The 14,085-nt window shown below is 37.6% G+C and overlaps 1 protein-coding gene across 3 annotated transcripts in view; it reads left to right on the forward strand.

Annotated features, from left to right (window-relative positions):
- lyst (lysosomal trafficking regulator) overlaps positions 1–14,085 on the forward strand; it is a 167,023-nt gene that overhangs the window by 63,127 nt on the left and 89,811 nt on the right. For all 3 annotated transcript variants that reach the window (XM_056232662.1, XM_056232663.1, XM_056232664.1), the window contains 5 exons: positions 6,656–6,812; positions 8,949–9,175; positions 10,605–10,671; positions 11,584–11,693; positions 13,033–13,399. In XM_056232662.1, coding sequence (XP_056088637.1) covers positions 6,656–6,812; positions 8,949–9,175; positions 10,605–10,671; positions 11,584–11,693; positions 13,033–13,399 — 928 coding nt within the window. The remainder of the gene's footprint in view (positions 1–6,655; positions 6,813–8,948; positions 9,176–10,604; positions 10,672–11,583; positions 11,694–13,032; positions 13,400–14,085) is intronic.

Raw genomic sequence — 14,085 nt, forward strand, 5'->3', positions numbered from 1 at the left:
ATGTCATTTACGTCTTTTAGTTTGTCAAGAGATTAAAAAGCGTTGTTATTAAAGATGTGTGAACGTGCTCTAGTACGCAAGAACGAGCCTATGATTGAATCTGCAAAATAACTGAGAATAAATGAGAAATAGTCCTCACATGCAAAGTCCGTAATTTATAGAAAAACATCTGACATTAATTCGATCTCAAACGGATTTATTAAAAGAAGTTATTACTCCATCACCTGCGTGACATCATTAACCAACGTGGTTGAGCGACAAATTTGCGACTAAGGTTTCGGGAAACAGACGTGACTAGCTCGTTGATTTCTTCCACGATTCAGCGTCCTATGGTAGTTAAGCAGCGAGTTACGGCGTTATACGGGAAACGCACCCCTGATACCAATCTAAAACTTAAAACTATGTTTATTTCATTTGTATTTTCGTTCTGTTGTTGTTATTTGTCTGTTTTGTTTGTAATTAGTTTCGTTGTTCTTATTGTATTGCTGACTGTTTGCTTGTTTTATGTAAATGACTTTGATCATATCGCCCACCAATAATCTTTATTTTTTTTAAATGTGATTTTAATATTGACCAAAATCATCGTGATTATGATTTTTGCCATGATCGAGCAGTCCTAGTGTGTTGCAAATAATGTTCTACTGAGACATTCGCATAGTTAAAATTAAATAAGCACTTTCCTATCATTAGGATCCTTTGGAAGGTAATGTTATTTTTAGTCCAGTGATTCTTTATCGCTCATCTCGGTCTTTCGTCACACTATTATGATTACATGATTAACTAACTGTATTTTTTCTATGTACATTTCTGAAATGCACTTTCTGTAAAGCTGCTTTGAAACAATACGTATTGTGAAAAGCGCTATAGAAATAAATTTTAATTGAATTGAACTATTATGCCATAATGTGACAAAATCCAAAAGGATTCGTCTTTCGGAGCTTGATTACGATAAAAGCTATTTTTGGACTAACGAGAAAGTTTTGAGTTCTGAAACTCAAAATATTTTTAATGTTGCAATGACCTCTAACATGTCAAAAAATCAAGGAAAATTAGATTTCTCAATTCATGACGCCTTTAATTTATTTGTATTTGTATGTCTTTAAAAACTTCTATAAAGTCTTTAAATACTTCTATAATTTTTTGCAAGATTTATATGATTTGCCTCTCAGTAAATCCTCTCAATTGCAATCTTAAAAAGATTTAGGGATTTTCTTCTGAACATTCTTGTCTGTAGTGGAACCAAGGTTATAATCGTTACCGAAAACAAACGAAAAAACGAAAACTAGGGGGGGAAAAACATTGGCGTTAACTGAAATAAAAATAAAAACGAGGCATTACAAAAAAAAACGATAACTAACTAAAACTGAAATGTACACTCACCGGCCACTTTATTAGGTACACCTGTCCAACTGCTCGTTAACACTTAATTTCTAAGCAGCCAATCACATGGCGGCAACTCAGTGCATTTAGGCATGTAGACATGGTCAAGACAATCTCCTGCAGTTCAAACCGAGCATCAGTATGGGGAAGAAAGGTGATTTGAGTGACTTTGAACGTGGCATGATTGTTGGTGCCAGAAGGGCTGGTCTGAGTATTTCAGAAACTGCTAATCTACTGGGATTTTCACGCACAACCATCTCTAGGGTTTACAGAGAATGGTCCGAAAAAGAAAAAACATCCAGTGAGCGGCAGTTCTGTGGGCGGAAATGCCTTGTTGATGCCAGAGGTCAGAGGAGAATGGCCAGACTGGTTCGAGCTGATAGAAGGGCAACAGTGACTGAAATAACCACTCGTTACAACCGAGGTATGCAGCAAAGCATTTGTGAAGCCACAACACGCACAACCTTGAGGCGGATGGGCTACAACAGCAGAAGACTCCACCGGGTACCACTCATCTCCACTACAAATAGGAAAAAGAGGCTACAATTTGCAAGAGCTCACCAAAATTGAACAGTTGAAGACTGGAAAAATGTTGCCTGGTCTGATGAGTCTCGATTTCTGTTGAGACATTCAGATGTTAGAGTCAGAATTTGGCGTAAACAGAATGAGAACATGGAACCATCATGCCTTGTTACCACTGTGCAGGCTGGTGGTGGTGGTGTAATGGTGTGGGGGATGTTTTCCTGGCACACTTTAGGCCCCTTAGTGCCAATTGGGCATCGTTTAAATGCCACGGCCTACCTGAGCATTGTTTCTGACCATGTCCATCCCTTTATGGCCACCATGTACCCATCCTCTGATGGCTACTTCCACCATGTCACAAAGCTCTAATCATTTCAAATTGGTTTCTTGAACATGACAATGAGTTCACTGTACTAAAATGGCCTCCACAGTCACCAGATCTCAACCCAATAGAGCATCTTTGGGATGTGGTGGAACGGGAGATTCCCATCATGGATGTGCAGCCGACAAATCTGCGGCAACTGTGTGATGCCATCATGTCAATATGGACCAAACTCCCTGAGGAATGCTTCCAGCACCTTGTTGAATCTATGCCACGAAGAATTGAGGCAGTTCTGAAGGCAAAAGGGGGTCCAACCTGTTACTAGCATGGGGTACCTAATAAAGTGGCCGGTGAGTGTATGTTTGACTAACTAACTAAAAAAAATAAAATTATAGAGTTAATGTCCTTAGTTTTCGTCTTTGTCAATGTCTTTCATAGAGCAAATAACGTAAGAGCAGCGACTCTGTCACTCACACGTCTCTCTCACACACGCACACACGCACACACACACACACACACACACACACACACACACACACACACACAGCCTCTCCCCTCCTTGCACACCGCGTCTCCATGAAAACGAGTGTTCGTTGAAAGCAAGTTCGCGAAAGGTTGATATCTCGTGAACACCTTTACACAATCACACATTAAAAAGTGCTATAAAAAATAATTTTAATTCTGAATACAGTTTTGTCAGTGTGTTAATGTCGACACGAGAAGCGATTGCGCCGCCTTTAGAAAGTTAACTAGTCGCAAGTTTGAGGTAAAATGCAGTTGGGTTGTCAAAACACTATAAGCTGTGATTCAAATATTAAATAATGTTATGTCATTTTTTTACTTATACACTGAATATTTGCTGCTTCAATCCAGATGTGTATTGTATAGGGTAAATTTAGTGTAGGGTGTGGAAATTGTACAGCTGTGGAATTTGTATAAGGTGTGAATTTTTGTATAGAAGATGTGTAGATTTTGTAAGAGCTAAAGAGATTGAGCTCCTGACTCTCTGACAGCAATGTCTTGTGTGGCTCAAAAATGCTGTTCGCGTGTGTCTTCTTTAGTCTGTTGGCTATTTAGGTTTTTTCCTGGCACACACACTTACACATTTTGCACTTACTGTGGAGTCTTGTGGAGACTGTTTACATATCTGTGCCCATATGTACATTTTATGTAGCTACTGGTGTTATTGTTGAATACATTTTCTTTGTTGAGTTAGTATTACACAATACTTTTTTCAGACCTTTTTTAATCTTGCCCCTGACAAATAACCCAAAAAGACTCAAACTAACACTAAAACTAATAAAAACTAAACTAAAACTAAGCATTTTCAAAAAATAAACTAAACTAGCAAACCCACTTTAAAAACTAATTAAAACTAAACTGAATTTGAAAACAAAAAGTCAAAACAAAATAAAAATAAAAACTAATGAAAAATGCTAAACTATAATAACCTTGAGTGGAACACATCACAGAGTAATTCCCAAATAAAACTATCATTTAGACTTGAGTAAGATTTGTTTTGGCACTCATGCTACTTCAATAAGTAAATCTGCTTTCTGAAATAAAATGACCTCTGGCCAAACATAAACGGATAAGCAGGCTTTTTGTGTGTGTTTGTGTGATCGAGCACATGGGGGCTATATTTTATGTGGAGACGGTCAGCTGATGTGGTCCTGTGACCAAAATATATAATATTTTTTTTTTTTTTCAGCTTTCTGAAATCACTAATTTTTGTCTCTCTAACAAAGACAACGCCAGAAGCAATGTTATAAGGATTGTTTACTTTATTACTTTATTCTGAAAAGGGCTCATTTTCTAGAAGGTAAGAGTTTGCTGCGCTGCCGGATTTGCTTTAATCTGTTTAACTACTGTATTTTAACTTTAAAAATATTTGAAGTTGCACTGTGGGGAAATTAAAGCATTCAAATTTAGAAGTGGGTACCGAGTGTGTGTGTGTGTTTGTGTAAGAGAGAGTGATTTTGGCCTTTTCTTACCGACTTTGATGCTTGAACACACAGTACTTTTATGTTGTTATTTTTTTAACCTATCCGATAGTGTCATTCTAATTGCCTAAAGTTACCAAATGCTAAAGTTTTAAAACAAACTGCAGTGGTTTGAGGTATTAGGATGACACGTACATGCTAGGTATCATTACGATGCAGTGTTTTGAACAGATTTGTGTACAATGTTTCACTACTCCTACAATTGACTCGTTCTTCGGTCAAAAGTCGCCTTCAGTTTTTCTGTCTTCTATTTTACACAGTGCTTCAGAAAAAACATAATGAAAGTGCTAATGAAGAGAAAACGGGCAGTATCTCAGCAAAGGTTTTGAATGTCCACACAAAACAATTACCTGATAATGTCACATATATTTGGTTAGCTACTGTAGTTGATTCCTAAATTTGGAGCCACCTATTGATTAGAAAGTATTTTTTTAATAATCATTTTAATAAAATGTTAGTAATTATTACATAATGAATTTATTTTTTAAATATTTTTCTGTTAATCTGTTTGATTTTAATTGTTCCTTAATTCATTTATATTTATACTATTTTTATATTATTATCCATCCCTCCATTTTATTACTATATATATTAAGAATTAACATAAGTTTATTTAATTATAAGTTAATTAATTGTTTCATCTATTTTATTATTATTATTTATTATTTATTATTGTGCTCGGTTCTAAAATAAAAGTTTGTTTTTTATTAAATTTTTTAATCGCGATTAATCGCATGAATTTATTGCGATTAATCGCATTGTTACGCGCAAGACTGAATAATGAATTCTAAAGTAGTGTATTGCGCACTTTTGATTTAAATGTACTGCTATATACACAAAAGTGCAATAACATGTGGTTTGCCAAAACTTTAAACAAATAAGGGGCTTTATACCAGCAGTATTCCCTTTACACAGTAGCAATAAAATATTTATTGTAAATCTCAACTTAAACATTAATGTAATCAAATCAAATATTAAAACAAAGCTATGCCACTGCCAGGGCATTACCTTTTATCTAGCTTGTTAAAACGATCCCAGTTTTCTTGTTTTTTTTCTGAACAGGTATCAACAGGTAGGCCTATCTTTTATCAGGGAGCAGCAGAAAACAGTCTTATGTAGTCAGAGGTCATGACCACTACAGATACAGAAGTCGACCAACGTTACTTCTCTGATAGTAGCTTAGGTTTGGTCATGACATGGTTTCCCACGTACACTAGATTACATTAAACAGATGTAAAGCCCAATTTATACTTCTGCGCCGAACTCACGGCGTAGCTACGTACCTGCTGTGTGTAGCGCGCGGACCCTGACGTGCACCTCTCCAAAAATGTAACAATGCGTCAATTATACGCATACCGCAAGTGCTGTGATTGCTAGAACCGACAAGCTAGTGCGACAAGCGAGTGTGTTCCTGTGAAACTGTTGCGGTCATGCTCGCCTCACGCCCGCGCCCTCCCGTTGCCGAAGTTGAATTGACGACGCGCAGCACAAATCATTGGAAGAGAGACTGATCCTCGGCTCGCTGTTTGTGAGTTTCCAGAATCTAAATAGTTATCAGGACGTCATCAACAGAAGGGAATTCATATGGCAGAGCATCTCCTCTAAAATAAACGCAGGCCTATCAGGTAAAGTTATGTATAATTTGAATTTAAGTTAAAAAGGCTACAGCTGCGTAGCGCACAGAAGCCGTTGCCATGGTTACTATCCATAGAGCGCCTGTCATTCACTTGCGGAGCGCTGTCTCCCTTTCTGTTCACCTGAGAGAACCTGCCAAGGCCTCTCCACTGCTTGTTTGGGTGGGTTATTTGCTGGCTGACCAACGTCCCACCCCTCCTGTGATCATGGTTTGACTGTAGGCCTATGTGTATTCAGAGCCAGTGTGCAACGGACTTTCAAAGTAATAATAAAACTGCGTTAACGTGCAATAAAAAAATTGTCGGCATTAATTAATAAATGCGTTAACGCAATAATAACGCGTTAACTTGCCCAGCCCTAGTTTTTATATAATATGTGTATATATTATATTGGTAACAATTTACAATAAGGTTTCATTAGTTAACTTAACTTTAGTTAACATGAGCTAAGAATGAACAATACTTCTACAGCATTTATTAATCTTAATGTTAATTTTAACATTTACTAATACATTATTAAAATCAAAGGTTGTATTTGTTGACATTAGTTAATGCACTGTGAACTAACATGAACAATCAACGAACAGCTGGAGTTCGATTAACTAACATCAACAAAGATGAATAAATACTGTAACAAATGTATTGCTTATTGTTACTTCATGTTAACAAATGAGACCGTATTGTAAAGTGTTACCATTTATATTTTAGAATAATGTTGAATATATTTGTTATTTCCTAATGAATGTATATTATTCTTATAATAATCCATCTATCTCTCCGTGGCTCTCGCTCAGAAGCCTCCGGTCAGCGGTGAGCCGGCTCCTCCAGCAGGCGATCTCTCTGAAGAGGCGGATGAAGCTCAGGTGAGCAGCGCTGCACCCGTGGGTGAAGAGGAGGGCTATGACGCAGACAGTGAGAGTAACCCTGAGGACTCCACCCGTCAGGAGGAAGGTACTAGCATCATAACTTCATACTTGCATGAGAGTCTTACATGCATTGTGCTGATCATCAGTGTCAAACTGACAAGGTGTCACTTGTATTTGACTGTAAAATGTAAATGAGCTTGAGAGGAGTGTATGTACGTGTTATCAAGAGCCAAAAGTGTCATCCATGTGTAGTTTTCTAGGCTTTAAAGGGTTAGTTCACCCTTTGCTGAATAAAGTCGTAGTTTTTGTTATTTTTGGAGCAAAATGTATTTTCGATGCTTCAAAACACTCTAACTAACCCACTGATGTCACATGGACTACTTTGATGATGTCTTTATTTCCTTTCTGGACAAGGACAGTATACCGTACATACATTTACAATGGAGGGACAGAAAGCTCTCGGACTAAATCTAAAATATCTTAAACTGTGTCCTGAAGATGAACGGAGGTCTGACGGGCTTGGAACGACATGAGGGAGAGTCATTAATGACATCATTTTCATTTTTGGGTGAACTAACCCTTTAAGGCTCATTATGTAGCTAAAATGAACGTGAAAATAATTAGCATTGTAGTTAGCCAGGCTGAGTTGTCCAAAGTCACTGAAAGCGTATTTGACTGTAAAATGTAAATGAACTAGAGAGGAGTGTACCGTATGTACGTATTATCAAGAGCCAAAAATGTCGTGCATGTATAGTTTTGTAGGCTTTAAGGCTCATTATATACTTAAAATGAACGTGAACATAATTAGCATTGCAGTTAGCAAGGCTGAGTTGTCCAAAGTCACTGAAAGCAGGAGGAATTTGTCTGCGGATGATCTGGAATGCGTTAGCCGCCGGTTTGTGCCGGTTAGCATCAGGTAGGCTGAGTGAACGTCTGGTCGAGTGGTGTGTGATCCAGTTCTCCAGTCACATGTGGTGTTGCTGGCTCTCTCGCGCTGAGAATGGTGTCATTGTTTCCTTCATCTATGATGTAAGTCGCGTTGAGCAGTGTCTTGTGACTGCAGCTTTTGACCGATCATGCATGATTTGTAAGTTCACTCACCCTCCCTTAAGGGCCTGCAATCTTTATATGATTTATAAAGAAGGGAATTGAAGGCTAAGCTTGAAATGTGTGAGTTTGTAGTCTGACTGTGAAAAAGTGGAATTCAACTGAATGCGGTTTCGGTAGTTGAGTTTGGTTTCAGCTTCCTTTAAATATTTTCTATTAAGGAAGACCTCTTTTAGACATCTATCTATCTGTCTGTCTGTCTGTCTGTCTGTCCATCCATCCATCCATCCATCCATCCATCCATCCATCCATCCATCCATCCATCCATCCATCCATCCATCCATCCATCCATCCATCCATCCATCCATCCATCCATCCATCCATCCATCCATCCATCCATCCATCCATCCATCCATCCATCCATCCATCGACTGCTGTCATTTTATCTGTCTGTCTGTCTGTCTATCTATCGCTGTCATTTTATCTATCTATCTATCTATCTATCTATCTATCTATCTATCTATCTATCTATCTATCTATCTATCTATCTATCTATCTATCTATCTATCCACTGCTGTCATTTTATCTATCTATCTATCTATCTATCTATCTATCTATCTATCTATCTATCTATCTATCTATCTATCGTTCTATCTATCGTTCTATCTATCGTTCTATCTATCGATCTATCGTTCTATCTATCGTTCTATCTAATCTCTCTAACTATGTCGATCAGTCTGTCAATCTTTCAACAGTCTTTATTCTATCAATCATTCTATCATTTTTCTATCTATTGTTCTTTCTGTCTGTCTCTATATCTGTCCATGTATCTGTCTATGTATGTGTGTGAGAATGTCTGTGAGGGAGTGCTCTCTGTGTGTGTGTGTGTGTGTGTGTGTGTGTGTGTGTGTGTGTGTGTGTTCGAGGCAGAACTTCATTAATGAAAAGCACCCAGAGCTTGTGCAGGAGCAGGGTAGTTCACAGCTAAATCATGCGGGTTCTCCAGTGCGTGGCGTCCCTCCATCAGCTTAATTCATCCTTACTGGGCTAGAGCTCTGAGTACATGCAGTGCTCGTTCTTCAGCCCTTCTGTTTGTACTCTTGCACCACCAATTATTATTTTATTATTACTGCGTTGTTTGTAATCAGTGTTCTGTCTTTGCTTGCTGTGACAGGGATAAAGGTGGAGGCTGGAGTCGTGTTGGGGGAATGCGCGTTGGGAATGGCAGGAGTGCCTCAGGGCTCCGTACGTGGCCGTTTGCTTTTCCCGGAGATCTGTTTAATGGAGCTGCAACTGTTAGCCAGCGGCTCGCCAGACCTGGAGGTTTTGGGCCACGTGTTGCAGAGCCTGTCAGGAGCCGTGAAAGGCCACATCAACAATGCAGCGCTGCTCTACCAGCAGGTCAGACTTATATCCGATGCCAAACTGATTTATTTATGTATGCGAGATATTGATGTTACACAGTGACATATCTTATTCCAGAAGACCTTCTGCTTTTGTCTTAAGTAACTTACCTTTGGTCGGTAGAAAGTTTTTGTTCTTGGTAACTAGTTGAAAGAGTATACTTGAAACTGAAGACAACACCTGTGAACAGGGCCTGAAGTTAACTTTTTTGGCCACCAGCCACTGTGGCAGGTGGATATCAAAATTCACCTGCCACAGAGACTTTTTACCAGCCTTTTTTTTTTGCCTCACAGCCTAAAGGTGAAAAACGGGAATTTCACAATATTGTTCTTTAACTTGTACACATTTAAGTGCTGTCAAGTTATTAACGAAATCAATATAAGTAATAATAACTCTTAGAATATACATTTTTTAAAAATCTTTTTATTCATTGATTTTGACACACACACGCATAACAGATCTATAGACCTATCGCAGCTCGTATGTAAACAAATCACCCGCGGCTGTGTCGATGGCTGATTTAGTCACGTAGACAGCTAGGTCCAGACAGCTTTTAGTTACAGCGTTCAGGTACCGTTAAGCAGAACTAAATTACTGGTAAAGTTACCGGGACATGTTCTCACCGGTTCCCAACTCCCAACATGTACTACACATCTGTGCAACTGTCATTGTTCTGGAGCCTATGTCAGCGTTACATTATCTCATCCCATCTCACCAACAGTTTAATACTCGCACATCCAAACAGTCAGAAAAGGTCCTTATCTTCTTTCTGATCGCATAAACGTTACGAAACAAGAGTAGCTGTCATAAATCAGCCGCTCACGAACCTTGCCGTTGTCGCCAATTGACCACTTTGTATTAAAATGTCTTCTTTTACTTTTCTTTGACTCATCCTCATCTTTTTGTTGGTTGTTTGTTTCAGCTGGCCTTTTTACCCCAGTAATGTGCCGCCACATTATAGCTAAGGTCCAACGCAATGAAAATGAAAACGTAAAAAAAAAACCTAATGAATCACTCAATTCTCATTGGCTACCTGCCAATGTGGCAGGTAGATTGACAGTGTTACCCGCCAATAGCAATATTCACCCGCATTTGGCAGGTGGTCGGGTGTTAATTTCAGGCCCTGCCTGTGAACCTACGTAGCAGGAACAAAATGACCTTTTGCAAACCTTTTAGCAATTGGAGATTTTTTTTGTTATCGGAGTTGTAAAAAAACAAGCTTTGCAGCTGCATTTTTGACAGTTCTTTAGGATTTAGGCCTATGTTGGAGAAATCTTTACAGGATTTCTTAATTTATTTGTACTTTATCCCATTGTCATTTTTGAAACTCGTAATATTGATATGTTTGAATACTCTGACCAGCTGGATTAATTAATCCTTACTGTATTTATGATGTGATCATCACGTTATTTTTTTCTCTTGTCAGGGTGGTGTGAAAGCCATTCTCAGTGGATTTCAGAACATTCTCAGCCAATCAGATGCCTCCTATAAAGGTGTATATTTCTTTCAAACTTCAACTATGCATATTTCTCCCAATTCCCATTTTTGAGTTTATTTTTAATTGAATGTTTTTGAGTTTAATCATAATTCTCATTATTCTCGTAATGGGTTTGTCATTACTAAATTACATTTTATCAATGATGATGTTCATTAATTAAAAATTCACCATAATCACCATTAATGAAAAGCAGCACAGCAAATACTAAATTATATATAAATAGTTTATAAAAAACAATAAAAAAGGGAAACGTTTAAAAAAAACATTTTGTAATCATATTGCGTAGTTGTGTACTAAAATACATTTTATCGATGATGATGTTCATTAATGTTAATTATAATATTAATTATGTTATATTATTATTCATCATACAAATTCATCATAATCCCCATTAATGAAAAGCAGCACAACAAATACTAAAGGATATATAAATAATTTATTTAAAAAAAACAATAAAAAATAATGGGATATATATGAGTGAAATACAGTAGTGGACAAAAGTAAAGAAAAAACATATTGCATAATTGTGCTTGGAGTTTTATTTGTAATAATAATGCAATGAAACATGCTAAATTGTGCCGACATAATTTTTGGCCAGGCTATCATTCAAAGAAATTATGAACACATGCAACAACAAGAGCGAACCAATGAAATATCAATAACTGATTATGTTATTGTCAATTATTGCTTTATCCTTTTTTTGTTTTTCTATGCATTTTTTTTTTTTTCAGTGTAAAATATAAAATATTTATGAGCAATATTTTGCTCATATTTTGATTATTTGACAACAAATATCCCCTCCAGACAGGCATATTCTTAATAGTTTTTCATTAGATTCATATTTGATATTAATCATGCTAATCTTAAGCATTATTATAATTGCTCTATGCCCTGTTGTACCCTTCAGAGTGCCAGACAATACTGATGGAGCTGCTCGTATCCATGTTGAGTGACAGCATCACAGCGGAGGAACTCGCCCTGTTGACCCGCCTCTTCCTGGAGAAGACTCCGCCCACTGTAAGTGCAACCTTAAAATGAGCATTTAAAGGTGCAGTGTGTGATTTTTAGCGGCATCTAGTGGTGAGGTTGCGAATTGCAACCAACAGAAGTTACGGTGGCCGACAGGAAGTGATGTCGTCGTCTGAGACAGCAGAGAGTACCCAGTTCAGCAATGAGGTTTCTTTACAAAGATAAATTAAGAAATTAGGTTAACTTCATTACTCAGTAAAATGATATGTTATTGCGAATATTATTGTTACTTGTTCATCATTGTGTCCGTTTTTTATTCGCTGACTTTAGAGGCTTCTTTGCACGAAGAACAACACAGTGACGAAACGCGTTTGTCCGCTCAGGGCCACCGTAGAAACATGTCGATGTAAGCGGACACGCGGTGTGTGTAGATAGAAATGCCTCATTATAAGGTAATAAAAACATAACGGTTCATTATGTAAGGTCCACTGAAAACATAGTTATGTATATGTTATTGCATTTCTGTCAACAGATCCTCCTAAATCTTACACAATGCACCCTTAAATGAGGCCACAATGAATTTATACACATCTCGAAACCTTTTCAGTTCCCTTTTCCAATGAAAAGGAAAAGCTTTGAAACTACACAATGCAAATGTACAATGTGATCAATCATCCTGTAAACATGTTTATTTTTAACACAGTGTCAGAAAGTGGACAAGCTGATGCAGAATACGCTTTTAGTAATGCCAGCCTTTGGTTTGTCAATGCTGATATGAATCAGCCACTCTAGGATAATTATCTTGCTCTTTGTTCACACTTTTTGTTATGTAACTTTGTTTGTGATTGCCAGTCCTTTACTTCTGAGCACCTCTTTTCCTATTGCTTCACATCTTTAACACCCTAATTTACTATTTTATGTGGTTTCCACATATACGGTAGGTTAAAGATGTCAACATGCAAAAAAAAAACTACCCAAAAAGTTGCATTTCTAAACTTCGCTAAAATCAGGGGAAACAATCAATAAATCTAGATATATTCAATTTAAATTTTCAATTTCAAATTAGCTTTATTAGCATGACTGTGTAACACAATGTTGCCAAAGCATTAACATATTATATATAAATAATAAAACAAACATTAATAAATAAATAAACACAATCTATGCTAATAGATGGATAAATACAGTGGGTCTCAACATAATTAGCTGTCTCTGGCGTTGTGAATAGCTAACACATATTTAGCCGCTAGTGCAGCTGTACTATCATTTTCTCCGAGTAAGAAGGACATTTTTTCAGTGTCACTCAGTTCAAAGAATGATGAAACTTTAAATTTTGCGAACACCCTCATTAAAAACAGAAATCTGTATTTGCATTCCTCATCTGTAGGAGATCTTGTTGAGAGGCGTGCTCCAGATTGTGGAGGCCAACTCGGACACAGAGCCGATCTACTTCATGTCCTTTCCCATGATCCCTGGCGCAGGGGTCCCTGGCTCGAGCTCTTCCCCTGGGATGAGGCCTCATGGGGCGGTTGTGGGTAAGGGTGGAGTAAACGCTCTTTTGAGGGCTAAATTACCCCTGGGCCGTGTTGAAGGAGACCCGAGCCGGCCTGGTCATCTGCGCTCTTCTCCCTGGCACACGGCGCCCTTCCACCTGCCCTTAGTGGGCCAGAACTGCTGGCCTCACATGTCCAGTGGCTTCAGCGCCTCGCTGTGGGTACGAGCGGGGAACGAGGACGACGGCCTTCCTAAGAAGGGTAAGAAGATCATTCTAGAATCTTTTTTTTTATTTTTAGCTTTGTATAAGCTTATAACACAGATAAGTATTATCAATATTAGAGATGGGATTTATGGCTCTTTGAGGAGATCCGGATCTTTGCGATCCGTTCCTTTCAAAGAGCCGTTCAAAAGAACGGCTCTTTTGGCTCTTTTTAAATATTTAGTCAGTTTAAAGAAGCCAGCTTGGGGGAATCTCAGTTTATCCTGGAAATAATCACTGGGAGGAATGATGAGGTGAGATTTGTAGTCAATTAATTAAAACTCAGATATCACACACCAATATCTGAGTTTGAATTATTCTGAAATATTGATTATTACCTCATTTGTCATGTGTGGACTATATTCCATAGGGTTGCACAACATCCCTCTGCTTAGAAAGTGATATCACTATTTTGGATTTACCTTTAGTACAAAGTATGTGTATGTGTAAAGCTATGTTGACTTATGTTATTCATACAATACCACAAGAACATTTTGATAAAAAACAAAAACTATTTAAAGTTGTAAATATATACTGTAGATACAATAACATGAACACAAAATGCAATGTAAATAAATACAAAGCAGTTCCTTTGTATTTATTTACAAAGGAACTTAGTGTTACTTTAGTGGGTTTTTTTTTTTTTTTTTTTACTGGAGTAACCATGTGACGGCATAAGTCATT

This window comes from Rhinichthys klamathensis, unplaced genomic scaffold, assembly GCF_029890125.1.
Source record: "Rhinichthys klamathensis goyatoka isolate OS25496 unplaced genomic scaffold, OSU_Roscu_1.1 h1tg000352l_1, whole genome shotgun sequence".
Classification (NCBI taxonomy): domain Eukaryota; kingdom Metazoa; phylum Chordata; class Actinopteri; order Cypriniformes; family Leuciscidae; genus Rhinichthys; species Rhinichthys klamathensis.